Source organism: Phodopus roborovskii, unplaced genomic scaffold, assembly GCF_943737965.1.
Source record: "Phodopus roborovskii unplaced genomic scaffold, PHOROB, whole genome shotgun sequence".
NCBI classification, from domain to species: Eukaryota; Metazoa; Chordata; class Mammalia; order Rodentia; family Cricetidae; genus Phodopus; species Phodopus roborovskii.
The window spans coordinates 7,476,406-7,500,648 of NW_026126549.1; the positions used below are offsets into that span (position 1 = coordinate 7,476,406).

At 39.4% G+C, this 24,243-nt stretch overlaps 1 protein-coding gene across 2 annotated transcripts in view; it reads left to right on the forward strand.

Annotated features, from left to right (window-relative positions):
- The window catches only part of Kcnn2 (potassium calcium-activated channel subfamily N member 2), a 355,449-nt gene extending 351,066 nt beyond the window's left edge, over nt 1-4,383 (forward strand). For both annotated transcript variants that reach the window (XM_051200778.1, XM_051200779.1), the window contains exons 10-11: nt 1,277-1,346; nt 3,776-4,383. In XM_051200778.1, the coding sequence (XP_051056735.1) occupies nt 1,277-1,346; nt 3,776-4,063 (358 nt within the window). In that variant the 3' untranslated portion in view covers nt 4,064-4,383. The remainder of the gene's footprint in view (nt 1-1,276; nt 1,347-3,775) is intronic.
- The last annotated feature ends 19,860 nt before the right edge of the window (nt 4,384-24,243 follow it).

The following is a 24,243-nucleotide window of genomic DNA, read 5'->3' on the forward strand; positions in this document are numbered from 1 at the left end:
ATCAATAAATCTGAAACATTTTAGATGTCTTAAGACTGTATTGTAAGGGGATGTCATTTAGACTCTAGCTGGAAGGAGGCTGTATCTTCATTGTGGAGGAGACTCAGCTACATGCTGGCTGTCTTGGGTGCAGACACTGAGTGCTGTAAACACATTAGGAAAATCTCCCTGGCAGTAAAATCTTGCCCTGAGAATCTTTCATATCTCTTATGTAGTTATTTAAACAAAAAAAGTATAAAGTGCTCTCTTCATTCATTGACGCTATACTTAGCAAATTATTCCTTATCAAGCCCAAGTTAAGTTAGCATGCATTTTCATTTTTTCCTTTGTCACAAATAGCTCAGATACAATGATTTTTTTTTTAAATCAGCTTTGAATAGCAGACTTACAAAACAGTAACCTACCATTCTCTTGTAAAGTCTTAATTTCTTAAACATAGTAATGGGATAAATATTTACTTGGGTACTATAATAGATAAATTAAAAAAAAAAAGAGTTTTCATTTAGGAAAATGGCTTTTTTTAAGAGTGGCCTTGTGGCTAGCAATCAAATACATGCAAGGGTATTTTAAAATAGCTAAAATTAACCTTAAAAATAGATATTCTACCCACTGGATATATTTTGTCATTTTTTAAAAAACTATAATAAAAGCTAAAAGAGATTTTCCTAAAGAAATGTTCTGGCCTCTGTTCAAATCCAATTAAAGTAAAGTCAATCAGAACAGAGTAAGAAAAATGTATGTTTTGAGTTATCTTGCTGCTGGTTGAATAAAAGTGGTTTTTGTTAACAAGAATCTCACTTATCACTGTGTTTTCATCAGGTTCAAATGCCTAACCCAATTCATTTCAGACTAAACAGGGTTAATACCTGTATCTAGTCATGTAGGCATAGGAAGGTGTTCGTTGCTACATGATGAAATTCCGGTTGCTTTGCATCTTTCTTCCTATGTCTATTTGTCACGATACTGGGGCTTTGAGGAATGTTATGGCTTTTTCTCATATGGTTCAATCCTGATGAGTCTCCCTGAATTCCACTTACCTGGTACATAGTTGTCCCGAGGACATCTCATCTCTTGCTCTCCTTTCTTTTTGCGGTGTTGAGGAAGCATGCTTCTCATTGTACCAGATACATAACCAGTGTGGACTTTACCCCCCAAACACTCCAGGCATTATCCATGCAGTTATTTGCTCTTGTGGATTTTGTGCATGCCCCTTTGAAAGCAGTAACATAGCCAGAGAAACACGAGGACCTTACTGACTTCGGATTCTGTCTTTTAGATTGAGAAGTGTGAAGATGGAGCAGAGGAAACTGAATGACCAAGCAAATACCCTAGTGGATCTGGCAAAGGTAATCCCGAGGGCCTCGGCCCTCATGGTTGTAGACATTGGAATTAGCCATTGCACAGGAAGACACCAAACCACCCCAAAATGATGCTCTAGCTTAGAAGCATTTTTCTTTTCTAAAACTCATGCTGAATTTATTTACTCTTTCCCCAAATGTTATCCAACCCCAGTGCTAAAAGTTTCCTTTGGGGATAGTGCACTGGAACTACCATAATATACCTTAGTGGAACATGAAATGATACCTTATCTGTGGAAGGACAGAGCTACATCTTGGATGTGACTGTGAGGTTTGGGGATGAATAGAATTCATCATTATTTTTGTTTTTGGGTTTTTGTTTCGTTTTGTTTGTATTTTTAAGCAAAGCCAAAACTATATAAATTGAATTTTTGAAATCCAAGAAATTATATTCTCAAATAAAATTTGTATTTCAAAAGAAATTATTCTCACTTTTTATATTTTTTTTCCATTTTGTTACTTTACAATCACAGTTCTTTTGCTTTAACCAAGTAAAGCAATAGTTTTTTCGGTCTTTGTCACATCCCAAAGATTTATCTTCTTCTTTATTGTTCCTTCATAAGCAAAAGCCACTCTGAAAATATGAATATTTATCAACTATGCAAACATTACATCCTGTTCAGCTAGTTCCAAAGGGGACTCTAGAATAGAAGTATGTATGTGTTCTGCCTTTTAGCACAATTGCTTTGGCAGAGGCAATATATACATCCTGTTTTATATTTGATAAATCATATGATGTTTTTGCCAAATCTTCAAGTATAATCTGTGCAAATTAGATAGTTGGTATAGTCTTATTAAATCATACTTCCAAATCATATTCACTTTATGCATTATCAGTAACATACACTAAATAAACATATTCAAGATAAGTATTTAGTGACTTATTTCAGGGGAGCATTCATCATTCACACATGCTGGGCAGTGTGCAAGCATGCAGGATAAAGACATCCTCCATTAATGTGGCCTTCTTTCACTTGAGACATCACTCCTAGATTAAATGCTTAAAAATATGGGACATTGAAAAATTAGACCCCTTTCAGTTCATATGAAGGTAAGGAAATACTCTAATTCAGTGGGAAACTGAAATCTGTCCCACCTAGCACACATGAAGTTGCTCTCCAGTACTATTCATATACACAAAAGGTATGTACAAGGTAAAATGTATTTGAGTTATTCAAGTAGTGCCATACTTACTCTGACCTCAGCATGTTACATACTATGAGTCCAGTATTTTTCTATTGAATGAATGCTGTTCAGTTTTCCGAAGAATGTAGTAAAAGGGAAGTTAGTGCTCTCTGTCCATGATTCAACCAGAACAAAATGCCATTCTTCTTAATGACTCCCTTAGTCAGTTTGTTCTCATCTTCAAGCAGCAATGAAACTGGACAACACACAGGAAGAAATGAAGTGAGAGGAGAATGCAACACAAAGAGTCTTAGATTTAGGAAAGGTGGTACTAGATTCTGGGTAGCATCTCTAACCTTTCCTCTTGGCCACTCTTACCCATCCCTAGCTATGAGCTGCTCAGACCTACAGCTCTGCAAGTTTTTTAACTGCCTCAGGAACTCAGACTCGGATTCATGACCCCATCTGATCAAGACAATTTCAGTTTTCTGTACAAGAAAGCCTTTCGTGTTCCTACTTCAGACTGTAGCTGAGTAGACCATTCCACAATAAGGAGACCTGTAAATTTTTGCTCATGTTGTATGCTGAGCACACATTCAGAGCTTTGTGCCTGATAGGCAAGTGCTAACCACTGGGCTCCACCCCAGCCCTGGACTAGTAACTTAGTATCCTCCCCAACTGTTAATATTATTGAGGATTTATATTATTTCACATTTTATCTGTGAAAGTCTTTTTGGATTCAATGAAAAGAGGTCTGAGATTTGGAACATAAGACAACAAAAGATGTGTGAGTATTGATTGCTTTAAATTACTAAGTTATGTGCTCAAATCAATCGATCCTAAAATTTATTCCTACTCTTCCATTATGTTTTTACATTTCACTATCATCTGACTGTTACTTTTTGTTCTTTAAATCTTACTGTTATAAAAATTTGTCAGGTTGTAATATCATGTGTTGAAAATGAATTTGATATGCTAACTTGTGTAGGAATCATCACCTCATAAATATTAAACTGAAACATTTTCGTCTAACTTTGCACCACCTAAAATCATTGGGCATTTCACAAGCAATAACTACACCATACTTCCTACATCATAACCAGTTAATGCCTGTCATCATTCAGTAACATCTTAACATTAAAAAATGTTTCGTGGAGCTTATATTTCAACCTAAACTGGTTAGCTGACGCATCTGTCACCAGCAAGAGGCCAGTTGACAGTTTGCTTCTGAGGCAAGAGTAATTAAGCCTCTTACCTTTCTCTGTTTCTGTCTTCTCAATCTTGTTTTCCAGACCCAGAATATCATGTATGACATGATTTCTGACTTAAATGAAAGGAGTGAAGACTTTGAGAAAAGGATCGTCACCCTGGAAACTAAATTAGAGACTTTGATTGGTAGCATCCATGCCCTCCCTGGGCTCATCAGCCAGACCATCAGACAGCAGCAGAGAGACTTCATTGAAGCTCAGATGGAGAACTATGACAAGCATGTGACCTACAATGCTGAGCGCTCCCGGTCTTCATCCAGGAGGAGGAGGTCCTCGTCCACAGCGCCACCAACATCATCAGAGAGTAGCTAGAAGAGAATAAGTTAACCACAAAATAAGACTTTTTGCCATCATATGGTCAATATTTTAGCTTTTATTGTAAAGCCCCTATGGTTCTAATCAGCGTTATCCGGGTTCTGATGTCAGAATCTTGGGAACCTGAACACTAAGTTTTAGGCCAAAATATGAGTGAAAACTCTTTTTTTTTTTTTTCTTTCAGATGCACAGGGAATGCACCAATTATTGCTATATAGATTGTTCCTCCTGTAATTTCACTAACTTTTTATTCATGCACTTCAAACAAACTTTACTACCACAGTATATAATATATAATAAAAAAGTTAATTTCTGCACATACTTGTTTGGTCTCTTTGCATCTCTGTAACTTCACACTTACACTGTTTTCAGGGTAAAAATGTCTATTATCTGATCCACATTGATTGATAATTTCGATTTCTAAAGTGTATCCTAAGATGACTAAATTGTCCACCTGATTTGTGAAGACTTTCCTTCCTGACATATTAATATCACAACCATTTGGCCTTACCTTGTTTTCAATTCACAGCATATTTTAGTGTGCTTTGCTTCCAAATGATATGGAAAGTTGGACAGTTTTACCACGACATATACAAATAAGGGGAAGAGATGCTTTCAATAATATTTCATTCCTACTTTATAAGCAAATAGACATGAAGGAAGTATCAAGGGACATCACTGTGAACGCATGTTGCAGAATTTTATCTCTAGACTAGTGATTTCCTAGTTCATTTACCATGAAAGCCCAAGGCTACATTCTTAGGTATTTTCCATATGCATGTCTAGCCACATATCTACCAATAATAAATATGTATGAGCAGAACCTAACCTCTCACCTAAATACGGTCCCTTCTTGGACTCTACTAACACATGAGGTACAAGTACATGACATACAGTAAATTTCACAGATTTTCCGTAATTGCCTCAAGAGCGGTTGTAAGTAGTGTGCATGAAAGGGAACTGGGTAGTTAAGGCTGCAGTGTCACCATAAGAAGAAACTATGTTTTGGAAAGAGCAGGTTGAGGTGAGCACATAGAAGTCCCTCACATAGAATTATTCCCCAAACCCTACAGGAAAACAAGGAGATGAAGTGTAAGTGCCAATGTGTTGTGACATGACAGCCTCTTTTAGACACTCCAAAGACAACCTGCTTGTGTTGGTCTGATCCTCAGCATTATTTACTTCAGAAAAGTCTGCTTAAGAGCTCACACTCTCCTCCTAATTGCACACCTTATCCTCTGCTGTCAGATTTGAAGTGTTGGCAAGTTGTGAGCAGTATTTTCTTCTTTGGCAAAACCTGCAGTGATATGTTTGATCTCCTTTACATAGTTCAATAGAAAAAAATTTCCACATCTAATCTCTGTAACTTAAAAAAGCAAATAAACCATGTCTCAAACCCAATACAGGTGTTTGAGATTACAGAAGACCTACTTATCTACTAACTATCCAGAGTGGTAGAAACAGAGCCTCATCTACATATATTCACATGGATGCTGGATGATGACAATGCCTGGAACGTCTTTTAATACCAAAGGACAGATGAGAACACTGCTTATGGTTGCACACTGCTGAGTTAAGCAAATGTCAGCATCCTACCTCACCAGGAGTTCTCATTTGTAGATGCAACTAAACTGTCTTTTTATACATTTTGGATCACATACAAGAATATAGCAAATATTTGGTACAAACACTGAAAAACAGGAGAACATTTTTGAAAAGAGAATATATTCTTGTAATTGATGTAGTTAATTCTTGTGTTTTCTACCTCTGTTGTGACTAAAATCAGAGTCGACATAATTAAGTTTAATTAGCACTTTACTGATCTGTTGGCAGTCTAAGAGAGTAGAAAAAAATAATATATTGCTCCTCTTGTTGAGGAAGAGAAAGTGAGAACAAATTTAGTTTGTATTATGTTATGTTCATTTTCTTCTTCTTTGCCATAGCTCATCTGGATAGGGTACTCTTTTGTACTTTAATCTTACCTTTGCTATTCATTTGTACAAACTATACAAAGACTCACAGACATATCTTTCCCCTCTTTTCTTTTAATGCAAAAATAATCACAACTTAAATGAATAGAGACCCATCCACTCCAAAGCCAAGCATTCCAGGATCGTGTTTTATTAATTTCCTTTTAAGTAGCATTATCAAATCTCCCTTCAAAATGGCTTTGAACACCGGCAGAATCCTTGTGCCTGCAATGTGTCCTTCAGAATGCTCAGCAAGAATTGGATTCTGTTGGTCTTTCAGCTGGCCACTCCCTGCCCTCTTTCTCTATAGCCAGTATATATCTTTATAAATTGCAGGCACTGTCATCTTCAATAAGCTTTCCCATTTCTTTATGCATATGTCCATGCTAGTCACTAAAAAGGCAGAAGTGAAGATGGTCCAGGAGCATAAGTGGTGTTCAACTTGGAATCCTTAGGTGCCTTTCCCCTTATTTTCTCTTTATGGCTGTTTTCCAAGAGGCTCTTCAGCAAAGTGCCTACAATAATCAAGCCATTATGTTTGTAAACAGTGTGTGGGCACTGAAAAGTAAGCCTCTGGTTAGAGTTTATAGGAGTCTTCTTTTCTTTGTTCTGTTCTATTTAAACTTCATCCGATCTTGAGAAATGTCATAGTAAAATAGACTATAACTGGGATTTAGGATTTATCTCTGCTTCCTCTTAGTGCACTTCAATGATGTCCACTCTTTAGTTCTAAACTCCTACCCATCTATAGAATGGACAGCAGAAGACACATCTGTGGAGCTCTACAAAGCCTGGCATTGATCTCTCAATGGTGGGAATTATTTTTATTAATGTGTTTGGGATAAGGCCACAAGCAGTAATCTGCCTTTCTTCTTGCATTCCAACCCTCTGCTTACCTGGCCAGCTCATTTTTGAAACAAATTTCTAGACTCTGGATTACATCCATTTCCTCACCCTGTCACTGTTGTTGATGTAGACCAGAATAGCTCGAGAATGCTTTGTATCTCAAATTCTGTGACTCCATTCTGTTCATAAGTATGATCCTGAAATGTGGAAGGTAGGGCAGTGATGGACAAGTTATCTAAGAGAAGACCATAAGGCTTAATTCCTCTTCCAGATCCATCATTGTGAGTCCTGGACTCCAACTTCTCCCAGCATATAACAACATACTGCTATCACTCCTGTGTTCCATCTAAATTGACTATGGTATCCAGGCACAAGACATCTCTCCACCTGCTGTCATCACTGCCGGATTACTCTCTTGTCTTGGCCTTTACCAGTTTGTTAGGCTAGGAAGAAAAAACAAAACAAACAAACAAACAAAAAAAAAACGCATAGACTTTTGAAGTGCTGCTATTAAATATGTCAAGTCAGCGCTCCCAGAATTACTGAGTACACAGTACCGTTTCACACATTTCCCAGCTGACTTTTTTTTAAAAAGTGATACTCCTGTCCCCATAAAAAGCCCTTTACTCCAATCATACTTTCTTCTGCCCCAAAGTGTATGCTCCCCAGATGGCAGTGTGTGTAGTAGCAATATGGCCCAACCTGTCAGAAGGACTGAATATGTGGTGTATTAGAAATTTGCCAACAATTGGGTTCAGCTAAAACCTGAACACAAAAGGGGCTGCAGCCAGTGGGAAAGATGGACAGAGGGGGTTTTCCACTGCTGCTCACCTGGCCCCAGGAGCATTTCAAAAGCCTGTGTGCCTCTCTTCACGACCAGCTCTTTTTAAATATGTCAGAGATAAGTTTTATCTAATCCTTTCAGTAGCATAAGTACATAAGTATATTTCTATTGAACAGATGAGAACACTCCAAGTGTCTATTTCCAAAGTATATTTAATATAGGCAATAACTACTTTTTCCATAAATGCATTCAGTTTCCTGGGAACTCCCACTCTGCCTGCCCTAAAATAAGCCTATGAACAAGATGAGATTATTTAATACCTTCCCTAGTTTTTTTTTTTTTTTTTTCCAATCCTGGCTGTAGCCTCCCCTCCCTTCCCCTTCTCTCCTCTCCTCATACTCCCTTCCCCCTTTCCCTCCATCCCCTCCCACAATCCACTCCTCCTCATTTGCTCCTCATTTACTCCCATGGGCATTAGCAAAACAAAGTATATCAAGCACCTTAAGGCCAAGCACCTTCCTGTATTCAGACTGGGCAAGGCAATCCTGCATGAGGAAGAGGTTCCCAAGAGCCAGCCAAAGCTCCAGGGAAGGTACCTGTTCCCATCACCAGGAGTCTCACATATAGAATAAGCTACACAATTTTCATATATCTGCAGGTCCCATGCAGGCTCCCTGGTTGGTTCAGACTCTGATGAGCCAGGCTAGGTGTTTCTGTGGGGTTTTCCTGTAACGTTTCTGACCCCTCATGCTCCTACAATCCCAGCTCCCTCTCTCCCTCTCAGCAGAACTCCCAGAGCTCTGCCCAATGTTTGGTCATGGGTCCCTGAACCTTCCTCTGTCAGTCACTGGGTGAGGGCACTCTGATGTCAACAGGGATACTCACTAGTCCAATCACAGTGGATGGCCTTTCAAGGCTGTGCATCCACTGCTGTCAGGAATCTTAGCTGGGGCCATCCTTGTAGACTCCTAGAAGTTTCCCTTGCATCCAGCTTCTACTACATTCCATAAAGTCCACATTTCCAGTCATCTCACCACTCTCTGCCTCCACCCATCCCACAAACTAATTCCTCAAGTTCCCATGTCCCCACACACCCCCAGTCCAACTAGGAGTTCTCCTCTATTTCCTCTTCGCAAAAAGATCCAAGCATCCACCTTGTCCCCCCTTGTTATCCAGCATCTTTGGCTCTATAATTGCAGCATGGTTATCCTTTACAGTTAATATCCACTTATGAATGAGTGCATGCCATGCTCGTCATTCTCAGGCCAGATTACCTCATTCAGGATGACTTTTTTCTAGTTCCATCCATTTGCTTTCAAATTTCCTGATGTCATTGCCTTTTACAACAGAGTAATACTCCATTGTGTAAGTGTACACATTTTCTTTATCCATTCTTCAGTTGAGGGATATCTAGGATTTTTCTAGGTTCTGGCTATTACAAATAAAACTGCTATGAACATATTTGACCAAGTGTCCTTGTGGTGTGATTGAGTGTCCTTTGGGTGTATGCCCAAGAGTGTATAGCTGGGTCTTGATGTAGATGGATTCCCAATTTTCTAAGCCACTACACTGTTCTCCAAAGTTTGCATTCCCAACAGCAACAGAGGAGTGTTCCCCTTTCTCCATATCCTCTCTAGCATAAGTTGTCATTTGTGTTTTTGCCTTAATCATTTTGATGGGTGTAAGATGGAATCATTTTGATTTGCATTTACCTGATGGCTAAAGATAATGAACATTTCTTTAAGTGTTTCTGTGCCATTTGAGTTTCTTCTGTTGGAATTCTGTTTAGATCAGTACCCTAGTTTTTAATTGGATTATTTCGTTTGTTGATATCTAGATTCTTGAGTTCTTTATATATTTTAGAGATCAGCCCTCTATTGGATTGGGGTTGGTGAAGATCTTTTTTTTTTCCATTCTATAGGCTGGTGTTTTGTTCTATTGACAATGTCCTTTGCCTTACAGAAGATTTTCAGTTTCATGAGGTCCCATTTATTGTCAATATTTTATTAACTGTTAACCAGTAATGTATGTTACTGGTGTTGTATTCAGTAAGTTGTCTCCTGTGCCAATGAATTCAAAATTCCAACATTATTTTTATAAACCATGAAAGAACAATACTCAAATTCATATGGAAAAACAAACAAACAAACAAACAAACAAAAATGGATCACTAAAACAGTCATATACCATTAAAGAACTTCTGTAAGTATCTCTTTCCCTGATCTCAAGATCTACTAAATGCTATAGCAATAAAAAACAGCATGGTATTGGCATAAATTAAAAAAACATTGATCAATGTAATCAAATAAAAATCCCATATATAAATCTATACACCAGTCACTTGATATTTGACAAAGAAACCAAAATTATATAGTGGAGAAAAGAAAGCATCTTCAACAAATGGTATTAGCATAACTTGATGTTAGTATGTAGAACCCAAATAGATCCATATATATCACCTGCACAAAACTCAAGTCCAAGTGGATCACAAACCTCAACATAAATCCAGTTACACTGAATATGATAGAAAAGAAAGTAGGATATTTTTCTTAGTTCCTTATGACAGAATCTCACTATTAGCTCGGGCTAGACTTAAATTCATGGTCCTCATGTCTCATCACTACTACACTCTCTACAGGCTAATTATTTCTTGTTACCAAATTTATTACTTAAAAATTGTTTGAATAAAAATTATTTGTTTAAAACTGAACACTCAACCATCACTTATTCTCAGTACCTTGAGCAGCCATTAATCTGTGTGCTCACTGCCATTCATTGTGCAGAGAAGTTACTGTAATTATGATTGAGAGTAGCATTTGTCTATGATTAGAGGCCAAAGTATTTAGAAGGCAACTTGGTACTAAGCAATTATCACTCAACAACAGTAGTACATTCCCCTCTCCAGCCTAAGTTCTCCTCAGTCCCGAGTTTTGACTTGAATTTACAGTATCAGGCATGAATTCACCCTTGGGCATTGTGGGTTCAAAACCAATCAGAGAGTTCATAGTTGTCCCCATAAAAACCATGCCACTATTGCAGAGAGGATGCCTTACCTAATAGGTTGGTATTGCAGTTCGTGTAGCTTATAACTGAATAATACCACTGATGACTTTCTCTCTTGGAAATGTGCAAAACACTTTCTGGCATTGTAAAACCTGGCTCACAGGGAAAAAGCTCCTACCTCAGTTACAGTTTTATTTCTCTGTATCTTCCAAACAAGGTATATTGTGTCTTCAGCAATGGGGTCTTATTATTTCTTGGTAGACAACCAAGAAAGATGAGAAGAATTGTGTAGGGGCCTCTGAGAGAGTCTCTGGCTAATATCTACTAAGAGGGCATCCTTCTCTTGCAACTAATATCTTTGGGTCTAGAGCTGAAACAAAGAAATATACTCACCACCTGACAAATTAAAAAATAAAAACAGCAAAACATGAGGATATATTCACATCCTCCAATTTACTTAAACTCAGAAAAAAAAAAAAAACTTAAAGCCTCCAACAAGATGTGTGGGAGAAAAATTAACTGAGAAATCTGCATGGGACCAAACTAGGCCCTTTGAATATGGGTGAGAGTTATGTGGCTTGATCTGGAGGAGAGGGAGGTGGCAGTGGGTCCAGGACCTATCCTGGGTACATGAACTGGTGCTTTGGAGCCCATTTCTTATGATGGGATACAGGAAGAAAGGCTTAGTCTTCGCTCAACTTGGTATGCCAGACTTTGTTGACTCCCCAAAGAAGGCCTTACCCCCCTCTGAGAAGTGGATGGGGGGGGTAAGAAGAAATAAAGTAGGGGTAGGAGAAGGGGAGAAAGGGGAACTGGGTTTAGTCTGTAAAATGAAAAAAAAACTGATTAAATAAAGAAAAAAATAGATGGAGATGAAAATATTAGACATTCATCTTCCCTTAAGAATGGGATTTGCAATCTAGTGCTTCTCATAGCACGTCTCGGGTAAAAGATGGAACCCATGAGACATGTGGAGAAGGAAAGAAGAACAGGATTTGTGTCCCAATCCCTGCAAAGATTTCAGAGGAGTGGCAAGGTTTTTTTTTATTATTTTTAATTTATTTTTTATATTCTAATCCCAGTTCCCCCTCCCTCCTCTCCTCCTGCTCTCCCCATCTCCCCCCACCCCACCTCCATCTGCTCCTTGGAGAGAGTATGGCCTCCCCTAGGATGTCTAAGTTTGTCCCATAATCTCATTGAGGCAGGACCAAGGCACCTCTCCATCCCCACACCCCTGTGTCTAGGCTGAGCAAGGTATCTCTCCATACAGAATGGGCTCCAGGAGTGGCAAGTTTTAAGGATTTGTCACATCTGCCGTGTTTTAGGAACAGACAAATGTTTGCATGTTACATCTGAGCATATAGCCTGACACACTCTCACAGTGTTCTTCACACCATGCTTTGGCAATGGAGAAGTACCACAATGATCTATGTGCCAGACCCAAGAAAGCTTCTGAAGCCAGATTAATGTAGAGGCAGTGCAACATCTCCAATGTGACAGAGACACTGACAGACAGAGTACTGAAGCTGGGAAGCCTGGGGGTCTTGAGGCTGTAGCTTAGGAGGTGGGGAACTCCAGGAAAACAAGTTAAAAATGAGGCATCCCATCAACAGGGAACAGCCTGGATGATTACCCCCAAGAGACAATTTCTGAGACATACACAAAGGTCTGTGAACTAAAACAGGATTCTGGTCAAATCCTCAGTGCTATGGTCTGAATATGGTTTGCCCATCAAACATTTGAGAGGCAATGGAGGCTTCGGGAGGTGAAATGGTGATGAGGATGGGCCAATGACTTTCTCATGAGACTACAGGCTCACAAAGCAAGCGGGCTCCTCATGGTTTGTCATTGCTGCATGACCTCCTCTTGCTCTTCTACTTTTCTGCCATAGGGAAGTAGAATAAGGTCCTACTCCAGCGTGGATGCCCAGTCTTCGACTGCCTCAAGAACTGTCAGCCAGAAGAAACCTCTTTGCTCTATAATTTTGCCAGTTTTACTTGTTATGTTATAGCAACAGAAGGTAAACTAAGACATTGTGGAACCTCAAATTAACCAAAATTATAGTTCTGTAGACTGAAATTTCTACTCATCACATAAGATTTTCTGGAGAATAATCTTAAAATGAGAACTGTGAAATGATTTCAGGGACCACATTTGCATTTAAGTTTGCAATTATGTGCTTGTCAAAAAGTCCAAACATCTTAGCAAATATATAAAAGGAGGTTTGCAGTAGTTAGAATAGAGAAGTGGAATTTATCCATCATATGGCCAGCCGAAGTACAAGCACACTAGCATTTAAAAAAAAAAAAATCCTATATAAATAATGTATTTATGTTGAATGCAGACTTTTTCAGATTTTATTGTTCATATGTATTATTTAATTAGTAATTATAGTAAACTGCCAATTAATAATCTTATTCTTTCTCTTGACTAGATGAAATATAAACACCAACTTAACTGTCACTACAATTTGAACCTTCACTTCAATGAACAAAATAGTTCTGCAACTATTTATTATGTTTTAGTATACTGTGGCCTTATGTTTTCAATACGTGATCCCCAGATTAGAGCACTACTTTAAAGACTGTAGAGTCTTTAGGAAGTGGAACCCATCTGAAAGAAGTGTGTCACTAGGGGAGGGTCTTTGAAGATCACAACCCAAGCCTGTTCCAATCAGGTTCTCTGTTCTTCTCTGCTATCAGGACACTAAGCCACTGCCTTATGCTTCTATTCCATGAATGAAGACACTCTGTTTTGCCTTCCCTGCTTTGTAAATTGAAACCTCCCTGATGTAAATCTTGCTTTCTTGGATATACTGCTTGTAACAAGGCAAAAGCGGCTAATACTGAAAACTAGTCCTGAGCCCTGATCTGTTTTGTATGAATATTCTGATCATGAGGTTTCGGGGCCTGTGGAATCTTTTGTTGGAGGAATTATAGAAGAGATTGGAATGTGAGCTGGAGAAGTTTCTAAAAGCTCTGTAAGCAGGGCTTAGGAGGAGCATTCTGTTGGAAGTTCAGATGACCAGGGCACAAACATAACATAGATAGGAAAGAATGTGCTGATGGGGCATTTGCATTACATTCTAGCAACGAGTCTGGCTCTATTTTGCTTCTGTCCTTAAAATACAAGTGAGATTGAATTCAGAATTGGTTGACTTATTCATTGGACTGAGAAATTATTAGACAGAATAACAATCAGGCTGTATTATTCTCAAAGCTCTTCAGAGGTGGAGACAAAGGAATGGATGCAGGGAGGGAATGATGGAGGGAGAGAGAAAATGAGAACACAGTAAGTACAATAAAATGTTTTAAAAAAATGCAGTATGGCAAGGAATGGAGTACTGGCACATTAAAGTCATGACAGTGTAGTCAAAAAGAGGTAATAATGAAAGAGATTCATGCCAATGAAAAGAACCCAGAATTTTCATTGGGACAATAGGAAAGCTCCCTGATAGTGAGAACCCACCCTGTAAAAACCCCAGCATATGAAAATGCAAACTCCTTTGAAAGACTCTTATTTGGTAGGAGAGTGAGGGGCAGGAGTGGGGAGTCAGGATACCTAAACAAGCAAAGTGTCCCAAACATTCTGCTGGAAAAGGACCACAGAGTGAAGTGCTTTTCCAAGTTTAACTGCCCAGGTACTCGGTTTTCTGCTGTCATGGTTCAAGTGGTCCCGACTACCTCTCACACTGACAGCAGATATTATCTATATGATAAATGGTGAAAGGGACATGAAACATTGTTTTGTAGGGATGTAGAATGCAGGAATGCCAGCGGCAGGGAAGCGTGAACCCAGATTCTAGAGAAAAACCTGTGAGGCCAATGTACACATGGATTTGATTCCACCCAAAAACCTCAAACAGAATGACACAGGAAGTTGTGCAGGTGAGGCTCAAGCTACAGGGGAGACCTTAAGATGTTTAAAATGCCAGGACCATGACATTCTGCGGAAAGCCACAGATACCCAATGGAGACCACATAAGAGAGGATAGCTGTACTACAATAGATGCACATGGCTACTCTCTCCCCTCTGCTTTTCCCTTATCTCTCCCATTTGGCACACCTCAGCCTGGTCATGTCTACTCCAGACCCCCTGAAAAGTCCCTGTGTCTGACTATGTTCTCCCACATAAATCTATAATAAACTTTCTCCTCCACCATAACTAGGGGCAGCCTTTCCTTTTTTATTTCTTGTTTTCATTCTGAGGCAGGGAAGACAAAGTCCATTAGAGCACAGACTGTGCCATGACGTTTCTGAGATGCTGGACAAAAACATAGGATTTAAACTTTGTCTCACCAGGTTTCAGTCTTACTTTGGTCCATGTTTTCCTCATTGCCCTCCCATTATTCCCTTTGCAATAGAAGGGATTTCTTTATTCTGTTTTATAGCATATGGAAACGTGTAACCTCCTTTTTTATTTTAGAGAGGCTCACAGGGAAGAAGGTACCTTGAAGACAGTTTACTTTTGAATAATGATATGATTGTTAAGATTCTGAAGAGTTTGCAGAGGGAAATGGATAGTATTTATGACCATGCTTCATTCCATTGATTTACGAAGTTCTCATGAACAAAGAAAACTCAAATGTCTTTCAGCCTTTTTGATTTCCTCTATTGCAAATTATTTCTTCAGTTCTGTACCCCATTTTTTAATAGGGTTATTTGGTGTTTTGTTGACTAGTTTCTTGAGTTCTTTGTATATTTTGGAGATCAGCCCTTTGTTGGATATAGGATTGGTGAAAATATTTTCCAAGTCTGTGGGCTGCCCTTTGGTCTTGTTGAGGTCTTTGATCCATTTAGACTTGAGTTTTATGCATGGCCGCAGACATGGGTCTATCTGCAGTCTTCTACACACCCTCATCCAATTGTGCCAGCACCATTTGTTGAAGATGCTGTCATTCCCCCATTGTATAATTTTAGCTGTTTTGTCGAAAATCAGGTGTTCATAGGTGCGTGGATTAATATCAGGATTTTCAATTCGATTCCATTGGTCTACCTGTCTATTTTTATGCCAATACCAGGCTGTTTTCAGAACTATAGCTCTGTAGTAGAGCTTAAAGTCAGGAATGGTGATGCCTCCTGAAGTTCTTTTATTGTATAGGGTTGTTTTGGCTATCCTGGGTCTTTTGTTTTTCCATATAAAGTTGATTATTATCCTTTCAAGGTCGGTGAAGAATTGTGGTGGGATATTAATGGGGATTGCATTGAATCTGTAGATTGCTTTTGGCAAAATTGCCATGTTTACTATGTTTATCCTACCTATCCAAGAGCATGAGGGATCTTCCCATTTTCTGGTTTCTTCTTTAATTTCTTTCTTTAGAGCCATAAAGTTCTTATAAGGAAATGCTCCACATCCTTAGCTATCAGGGAAATGCAAATCAAAACAACTTTGAGATAGCATCTTACTCCTGCCAGAATGGCTAAAATTAGAAACACCAATGATGACTCATGTTGGAGAGGATGTGGAGAAAGGGGAACACTCCTCCACTGCTGGTGGGAGTGCAAACCCATACAGCCATTTTGGAGATCAGTATGGTGGTTCCTCAGGAAAATGGGAATTAGTTTACCACAGGACCTGGCAATCCCCCTCTTAGGCATATACCCAAATGATCCACATCCATGCAACAAAGACATCTGTTCAACTATGTTCATAGCAGCACTATTTGTAATAGCAAGAACCTGGAAGCAACCTAGATGCCCCTCAACTGAAGAATAGGTAATGAAGATGTGCCACATCTACACAATGGAGTCCTACTCTGCAGAAAAACTTAATGGTATCTTGAAATTTGCAGGCAAGTGGATGGCACTTGAAGAAACCATCCTGAAGGAGGTAACCCAGTCACAAAAATAGGAATATAGTATGTTCTCACTCATATATGGATTTTAGACCTAGATCAAAGGATCACAAGCCTATAATTCACACCAACAGAGGAACTAGGATACAAGGTATATTCTAAGAGATTCATATAAAGTCCCTCACAGAACCGGGAAGGGACAAGTCCCCCAGAGCACAGGGCATGTGGAGGGGCAGCAAATGGAGAGAGAAATAGAAGAAAATGAGGGAGAGGAAAGGAAAACACATACGACCAGGAAGATTGAGCCCGGTTAGGAATAGAAGACAGGAGAGAGAGAGAGAGAGAGAGAGAGAGAGAGAGAGAGAGAGAGAGAGAGAGAGAGAGAACATAAAAGAGGGAGCCAATATTGGTTTGAAGATAAAAGTGAACACAAAAAACGGTCTAGAGAACTACAAGACTGCGGCCAACTAACAATTTGAGCTTTCATGGAAAGGCTACCATAAATGCCCTTCCTGGATTGTGAGATCAACAACTAACTTATCCTTGGAGCCCTCATCTAATACCTATTGGAAACAGGAGCAAACACCCATACATATACACTGAGTCAAACTAGAACCCAGATGCAGATGGAGAGGACAAGACCAGGTGGCAGAAACACATAGATACAGCTTACCTGAACAAGGAGGAGCTAACGGGCCACCAGATTGATAGCTGGGAATCCAGCATGGGACTGACTCAGGCCCCCCTGAATATGGGTCTCAGCCAGAAGGACTGAGCAGTCTAAGGGACCTCAAAGTGGAGCCAGGATGTATCCCTGGTGCACAAATGACCTTGCGAACACATCCCCCATGGAGGGATACTGCCTTAATCTAGAGAGAGGAGAGAAGTCCTAGTCCCTACTTCACATAACCTGTCAGACCTACATGACCCCAACTGGATGGCATTCCCCTACATATGGAATTGGGGTGGGGGGATGGGAGGGGAGGGTGGTTAGAGTGCATGTGAGAGGGCAGGGAGGGTAAAAGTGAGGAAGTGAGGAAGGGAGGAAGGGAGGAAGGGAGGGAGGGAGGGTAGGAGGGAGGGAAAGGGAACTGGGATCAACATGTAAAATAATAAATTTTAAAAAAAATGCTCTGACTCAAAAATTTAAGTTCAAGGACAAGTTATTGGGGAAAAGAATTTCTATTTTTGTTTCCACAGAAAATGAAAAGCTGTGGATTCCTTCCAGACTAACATGGTTTGAGCAAGCCACACCCTCTGAGTACCAAGTGATCCTACATTCAAAACAGCTGGACAAAGCAGCCTTGCAGACTACAGCCAGGATTTCTGCATCTTCTTAGAATCCCCCATGACAGCACCCCTTACAAGCAGGAAGTAGTTTGGAAAGAACGATGCCCAAATTCCCAAATATTGTCTATAAATATTTGTTTTATTTAAATGGACTTGGTTATAAAAAAATAAATAAATAAGAAAACTCAATATGCAAAGGACTATGGGAACTGGACTGGGTGTGTTTTGCATTCTGAGAAGACTATGGATTTAGGAGGTGTGTGGTGTTGGAATGTAACTGTGTAATCCAAAATGCCTTGAATGCTCAGCAGCCCCCAGCTTAGGGCATCACATTGAAAGCTGTGGAGCCTGGAGGAGAGGTGTGTCCTGGCTACTGAAAGTGAATCAGTCTTCGAAGGTTACAGTTCAGCCTGTTCCAGTCTATCTCTGAATCCTGGCTGCCACCAAGTGAATACACCACTGTTTCACATTCCTCCCACCATATATGAAATTGCTCAGCATCATCTCTGAATGTGGCAAACTGAGGTCTCTGAAACTCTACGCAAATCTAAACCTCCTCTCCTCATAGCTGCTTTATCAGGTATTTTTGTTACAGGGACAAGACAAGCAAATATGCAGCATTTAACTCATTTTCATTGGTAGTGCATGTTACAGTGTGAGTTTATTTGCCCAAGTCAGACAACTAGTTGGTGTTCTTAATACAAAGAAGAATGAAGGTTTTCCCAATTTTAAATAACAAATATAGGCACATATAGGTAGGCAAAAATATTGGACTACCAAGTCTAATGCTGTTGATAACAATTTTGCCATTATTTAGAATGTTTCTTTTGTGTTTATTAACTCAAATTTCTTCATTTTACAGCTTTAATTATATTTAATTTTTAATTTTCTCTAACTCTATATTTGATAAAGAGCCACAAACATAGAAGTTATGTCTATCTTACATTTATGTCTTTTTAGACAACATTCAAATGAGAAGTAATTCAATGCTGGTGAAAGATAAAACACTTGAGTTCACACTCAAATTTGATCAGTTCTCCAATAGTCCAGAATGCACTCCACAATTTTATTCCCTAAGCAGCCATCAGTGTGTTTCATCAAGAAGTGTAGCTTTTACTACTTGAAATATTTTTAATTTTCTCCACGTACTTGATGACTCTCAAGGATGTTGAACTGCATTGAACACAATGCTTCTCATACTCCCGGAGCTAACCCTAAAATATAGACATTATTTTCTCCCTTTCCAGATTAGAAATTGCATCCAGTAAGGCAAATTATATTCAAAATGCTCCCCTGATAATTGGCTCACACAGGAACAAATACAACTGATTCTATAGCATGACTGTGGTTTCATGTATATTAAAATTTCCTAATTGAAAATTTAGTCAGTTTTCTTTTTTTTTAACTAGCATACAATAACCAACCAAGCAAGCTCTAGTCTTTGTATTTGTAACAAGTGCCATTAGTCAAAGCATTCCTATTGACACTTTTCCCAAAAGCCTCTGGTTTGCCCAGATCAGACCCTTAAGCTTTTCCTAGGCTGCTACAAAATTATCTTTCTGTTCTGCCTAGCTCTGTGTGTGTTTGTATCACAAGCTATTCTGCCTAGGCCCCAGGCTCAGCACAAGTGTGCTACAGAACACACAGAGACTCCGGACAAACAATGTACTGATCTGTCATAAATCCTCTACATGGCTGAAAATGTTGTACTTTGTTATTTGCATGTCCAAGTAATAGATGCATATTCTCCAGCTTTACAGCATTTCCTTTGGACAGCCTCTGTCCCTAAGCTGTGCCCTTTCAGGGATCTTTCCTCAGTCTTGGAGGACTTATAACACGTTTATGCATGAGTCTCTTCCTGGCTTTGGGCTAGATAGACAGAATTCTGGCTATTTTGTAAAAGGTCTCCTGACCACAGTGGCTAGGTCCTTTTAAGTAAGTAGCGAGTTGGAACCTATATGTTGACGGACTCTCTGGAGTCACTTAGTAGGATTTCTTGAGTTGTAATTCATACATTTTGGCAATTACCTCCCTTCTATCGCCATCCCTGTGGTGGGTGAGCTGCCATGTTTCTCTGACCTAAGACAAGTTATAATGAGTTGAACTAATCTTGCATAACTTCTCACTTTCTGAAATTTTTCCTTCCAGAGGCCCTGTAGTTACTCTCTGTAATTTAGTTTCTTCGTGCCCATCTAACCTCTGTGATAGGCACATTTGTCTAGGTCAACTCAAACATACGTGTTCCTTTTCCTGTTAGCTCACATCCTCCAGTGAGCCAACAGACTCACTGGATATTGACTAGTGAAATGTACCACTGGCATATCTCAATGTCCACTACAGGCCAAAGAGGACTGTGCTGATGTTAAAGATTTCCATGAATTTGCATCACATATTTGCCTTTCATGGGATCATAATATTCTTGCTTTCATTTATGATAAAGGAAGACCATTAATAAGAGATCAGAAAATTGAGTTGATTCCCCATTGGGACATTCTCTTAAGTCTGGTCCCTAATTCAGAAATTAGGGGCTTTGGAATGTTGAAATCTGATATCGCAGAACTGAAGTGCCTAAGACCCAGGAGACTGAGCTTTGAATGATCAGAATTACTTTTATTTGGATGGCCTGATTTGCATGGAGGAGACTTCACTAGTTAGAACTTACCTTCGTGGTATGCCGGGCTCACCTCCTAGAAGTGCACAGCCATCTTCTGGACTGTCCCCCCATGCATGCTGCACTGCCTGCCAGAAACCTGCACAGAATCTTAAAGGCATTTCTCCCAGAGGGAGCTATCCACCCCAATGCCCTAGGCTTCAGGGGATGGATATTCTAGTGCCACTTGGCCAGCTGCCCTCCAGTAGCACATTTGTTAGCAATTCTTCCTATTGTGGTCTAAATACTGAATTCATTTACTGCCTGCCACTCTCTTCCACTCTACCTCAGTGGCTGGCCTCTTATAGTTTACAGTGGCTGACTGCCAGTTCTGTTACAATTTAGTCCATTCTCTGGAATAGCCCTCCTTTCTCCTTCTTATTCTGTTGTGAGAATGATACTTCTTGTCTGGGGCTCAGTTAAAATGCCACTTTCTCTACGACCTTCAACTGTATGTAGGCTTTCAGCTTACTTCCATAGAATTCTCTGATAACACCCTACATTCTTCAGCCAAGAAAACACACCTCTCATTTGTTACAGAGTCGAGCTTCATATGGGTATTGCTCAAGTTTATCACACTGAACTATTCATTATGTGCTTTTGAATGTATGTTAAACGGAAATCTGGGAGACTTTAAGGTGCATCTTTATTAAGGATTCACAGTCCTAATTAGAATAAAAATATTCTTTGTCTTGCCAGCCTGTTCTTTGGGTTCTTCTGTGCTTTGAGCATTGTGTTGGACAGCCATTGTCTTCACTAGAGAGCTTGATCCTGCTGTTTGGAGCCTATGAGCTGGTTGAATGTAGCTGAACCACACCATGGTCAAATCTTCACAGATATTTGCTTTCAAACACTTAACATTTGCTTTGCATTACCCTTTGATTAGGAAGATTAAAATTGAAAGGGAAGCAAGTGAGGCAAGGGCTTTCCTCTCTTCTTTTTGCAAGAACAGCTTGTTTCCATGACATTTATACAGTGAGCTTTTTCTAAATGACAAGCAGATTGGTAGAAGATGTTATTTTCTGCCTCTTTGCTTTGGATCTTCACTTGGTGGGTGTAGTGTAAGAGAGACAGCCTCACTAGGAGGATGACTGTCAGGTATATGGGTTTGGAAGGGAATTGGGTGGGGGGTTGTGAGCATGTCCTTTGAGGGTTGCTATGGTAGCAATGTAACAGATTCTGGCTGGTTGTAAGATGTATTAATGGGGTTTTGGTTTGTTTTTAATATTGAGTAATATTTATACCCATATAAGTATCTTCTCTTTTTAGTTTTTCTTTTCTCTTTGAATAAAAGAGAATGCTTAGAGCCTATATGGTCCAAGAGGAAATGGCCAAGTCCACTCTGCATCAGAACCTGTCTAGTACAAAAGAGAAACCAGCCTAGGAAGGATTCAGTCATATGCTTGCTCATCCAGACTGCTGACTCTGAGGCTGTGAACAGGGAGGGACCAGTAGGCTCTGCAACACAGATTCCAGACCTAATCAACATATTCTTGTATTTGCCCATATCGTACTAGGTATCAAATATTTCTTCCATTATCCTCTGAAACAATTTCAATGACATGGTTTTATTCCACATCAGAAGGCTTTAGTTTTTGCCATGCTCCCTTCTTACTGATATATCTGTTTAGACTTCAGTGAACTCACATGGGACTTGTACATTGTGTATCTCCAATCCTTGGCATCAAACCTACTCTTATTTTCCAATGGTGATAAGTTAGCAAACAACAACAAACTTTTATTGTGTTACTCCACCTAAGTGAAGAACTCAAGATAAACTTCAAGCTTCTTCTTCCAACACAGAAGGCCCATTGACATGTGACTATAAAAGTTCTTTCTACTTATCCTCATATACATTGTTTAGGATGCCCACTATCATAAGTTGAAAGTAAAACCATATTCTACATGCAGATTATTGTTTATTTGGACACAAGAGCTTTTAGGAAATTATTTTGAGCTTGAGTGGCTTCAAACAGGCACATTCTCTCCAGTTTGCCACAGGCCCTTTTAATATTCCACCTACACCCTCCATTTTGCATATTTAAATCACTTGTCTTCCCCTAAAGGCATATGAATTTATGCCTCTTGTACAGGAGCTGCTTTTCCTTCCTGGTAATTACATCTGCACCTTTCATGAGCTAGGAAAGAAACTATCACTAGCAATTCAAAGCACATCACAGCCCACCTAGGAAGGGTGTATTACTCTGTTTGTTGGTCTCCCCCACACTCTGTTCTTCCCTTTACAACAGTGTTGACAAAACTATTACATTTATAGCAGGTCCTTCCACTCAACCATGTTGATAGCTCTCCCAGAAGTCATTCTTAAATATGTCTGTGAGCACACTAGACCAGGGTGCTGGCAAAGTGAGGATGTACTAGATAAATGATGGGCAATTTTGCAAGGGACAAAGATGAATAAGCATATCCAGGAATGCCTCCACAGTTAGTGATGGTGGCCTAAGATGACTCCTCTCCTTCTAAGACAAGGCTTTTAACAGGTCTCTGCTTCTAGAACCTCAGGTAGTACAAGACAGTACAAAGGGTCATCATTCATTTGTTCTAGCCAAAGGTTAATGAGCCCCATGTAAGTCTTGAGGTGATGATAACAACACAATACTAAAATCTGTCACTTCACCTTCCTATTATAAACTCGAGAATAGTCTTCTGTGTGTCCAAAAGTAAGCAGAGAAACAAGAAACAAGTCTTAAAAGGGGGACATATGGTTCTTCAAAAAGTGTTAGGGGTACCTACAGAAGCAAAGATTGAAAAATGAATTTAGTGAAAAGGTAGAATGAGAAAAGGGTAAAGAACATGTACCATGTCCAACATCCTAAGCAACTGAGGAGGAAGTGCACATTAAAACTACTTTGTAGTTTCATCTTGCTCCAGTCAGGACTGTCACAATCAAGAACGATGGACCAAAAATGGGGCAGGGATATGGAAGAGGGGAAGCCTCATTCACTGTCAGTGGGACTGCAAATGGGTGTAATCACTCTTAAAACCAGTATGGAGAAATCCACAAAACTAAAAGTATGACTATCACATGCCCTCGCCATAATAGCAAATGTCCACTCATACTTGTTCATCTCTGCTCTGTTTCCACAATACCTGGGATATGGGAACAACTTATCATCCTTCAACTGATGAATGATGAAAAAATTGTGGTGTATATACACACATGGAATTTTATTCAGCTATAATGGAAAATGAATGTTTTAAAACATGAAGGTAAATGAATGGAACTAGAAAATATTACTAGTCTGACTTACCCAGACTCAGACAAATACCACATGTTTTCTCTTATTTGTGGATCCAAGCCCCAAAACCACAGAAAAAGGGAAGTAAAAGGGACTGTGGCACAGGATCTCTAGAGATAGAGATAGTAGGACACAAATGCTATGAAGGGGGGAAATGGGAGAGGGGCATCAGCTTGGAAGGTGGAGGTTCAACAATAAAGAGGGAGGGGGTGAATAATACTAAGGATGCTTTAAAAAGCCATAAGTAACCATTCTTATGTTTACTTAAGGGATGCCATATATATAATATGTATGTATCTATGCATACATATATTAGCATACATATATTATAACACATGCATACACACATATGGTGTTTTTTAAGTAAACCCACTTGGGATGGTAACTTCCCAAGAGACATAGTCTATCTAACAAAAACCTCAATTTCAAGCAGGAGAAAGTTCATTTCTAGTTGTTTGCCAGGAATTGAAGAGACTTCCAGAACAATCTAGGACATTGCTGTTGCTCTTGGCTACCTTTAGAACTTGATATTAAGACCCTATTACTGGAAAATTCAACACATTTCACAGGACTATGAGAAAAT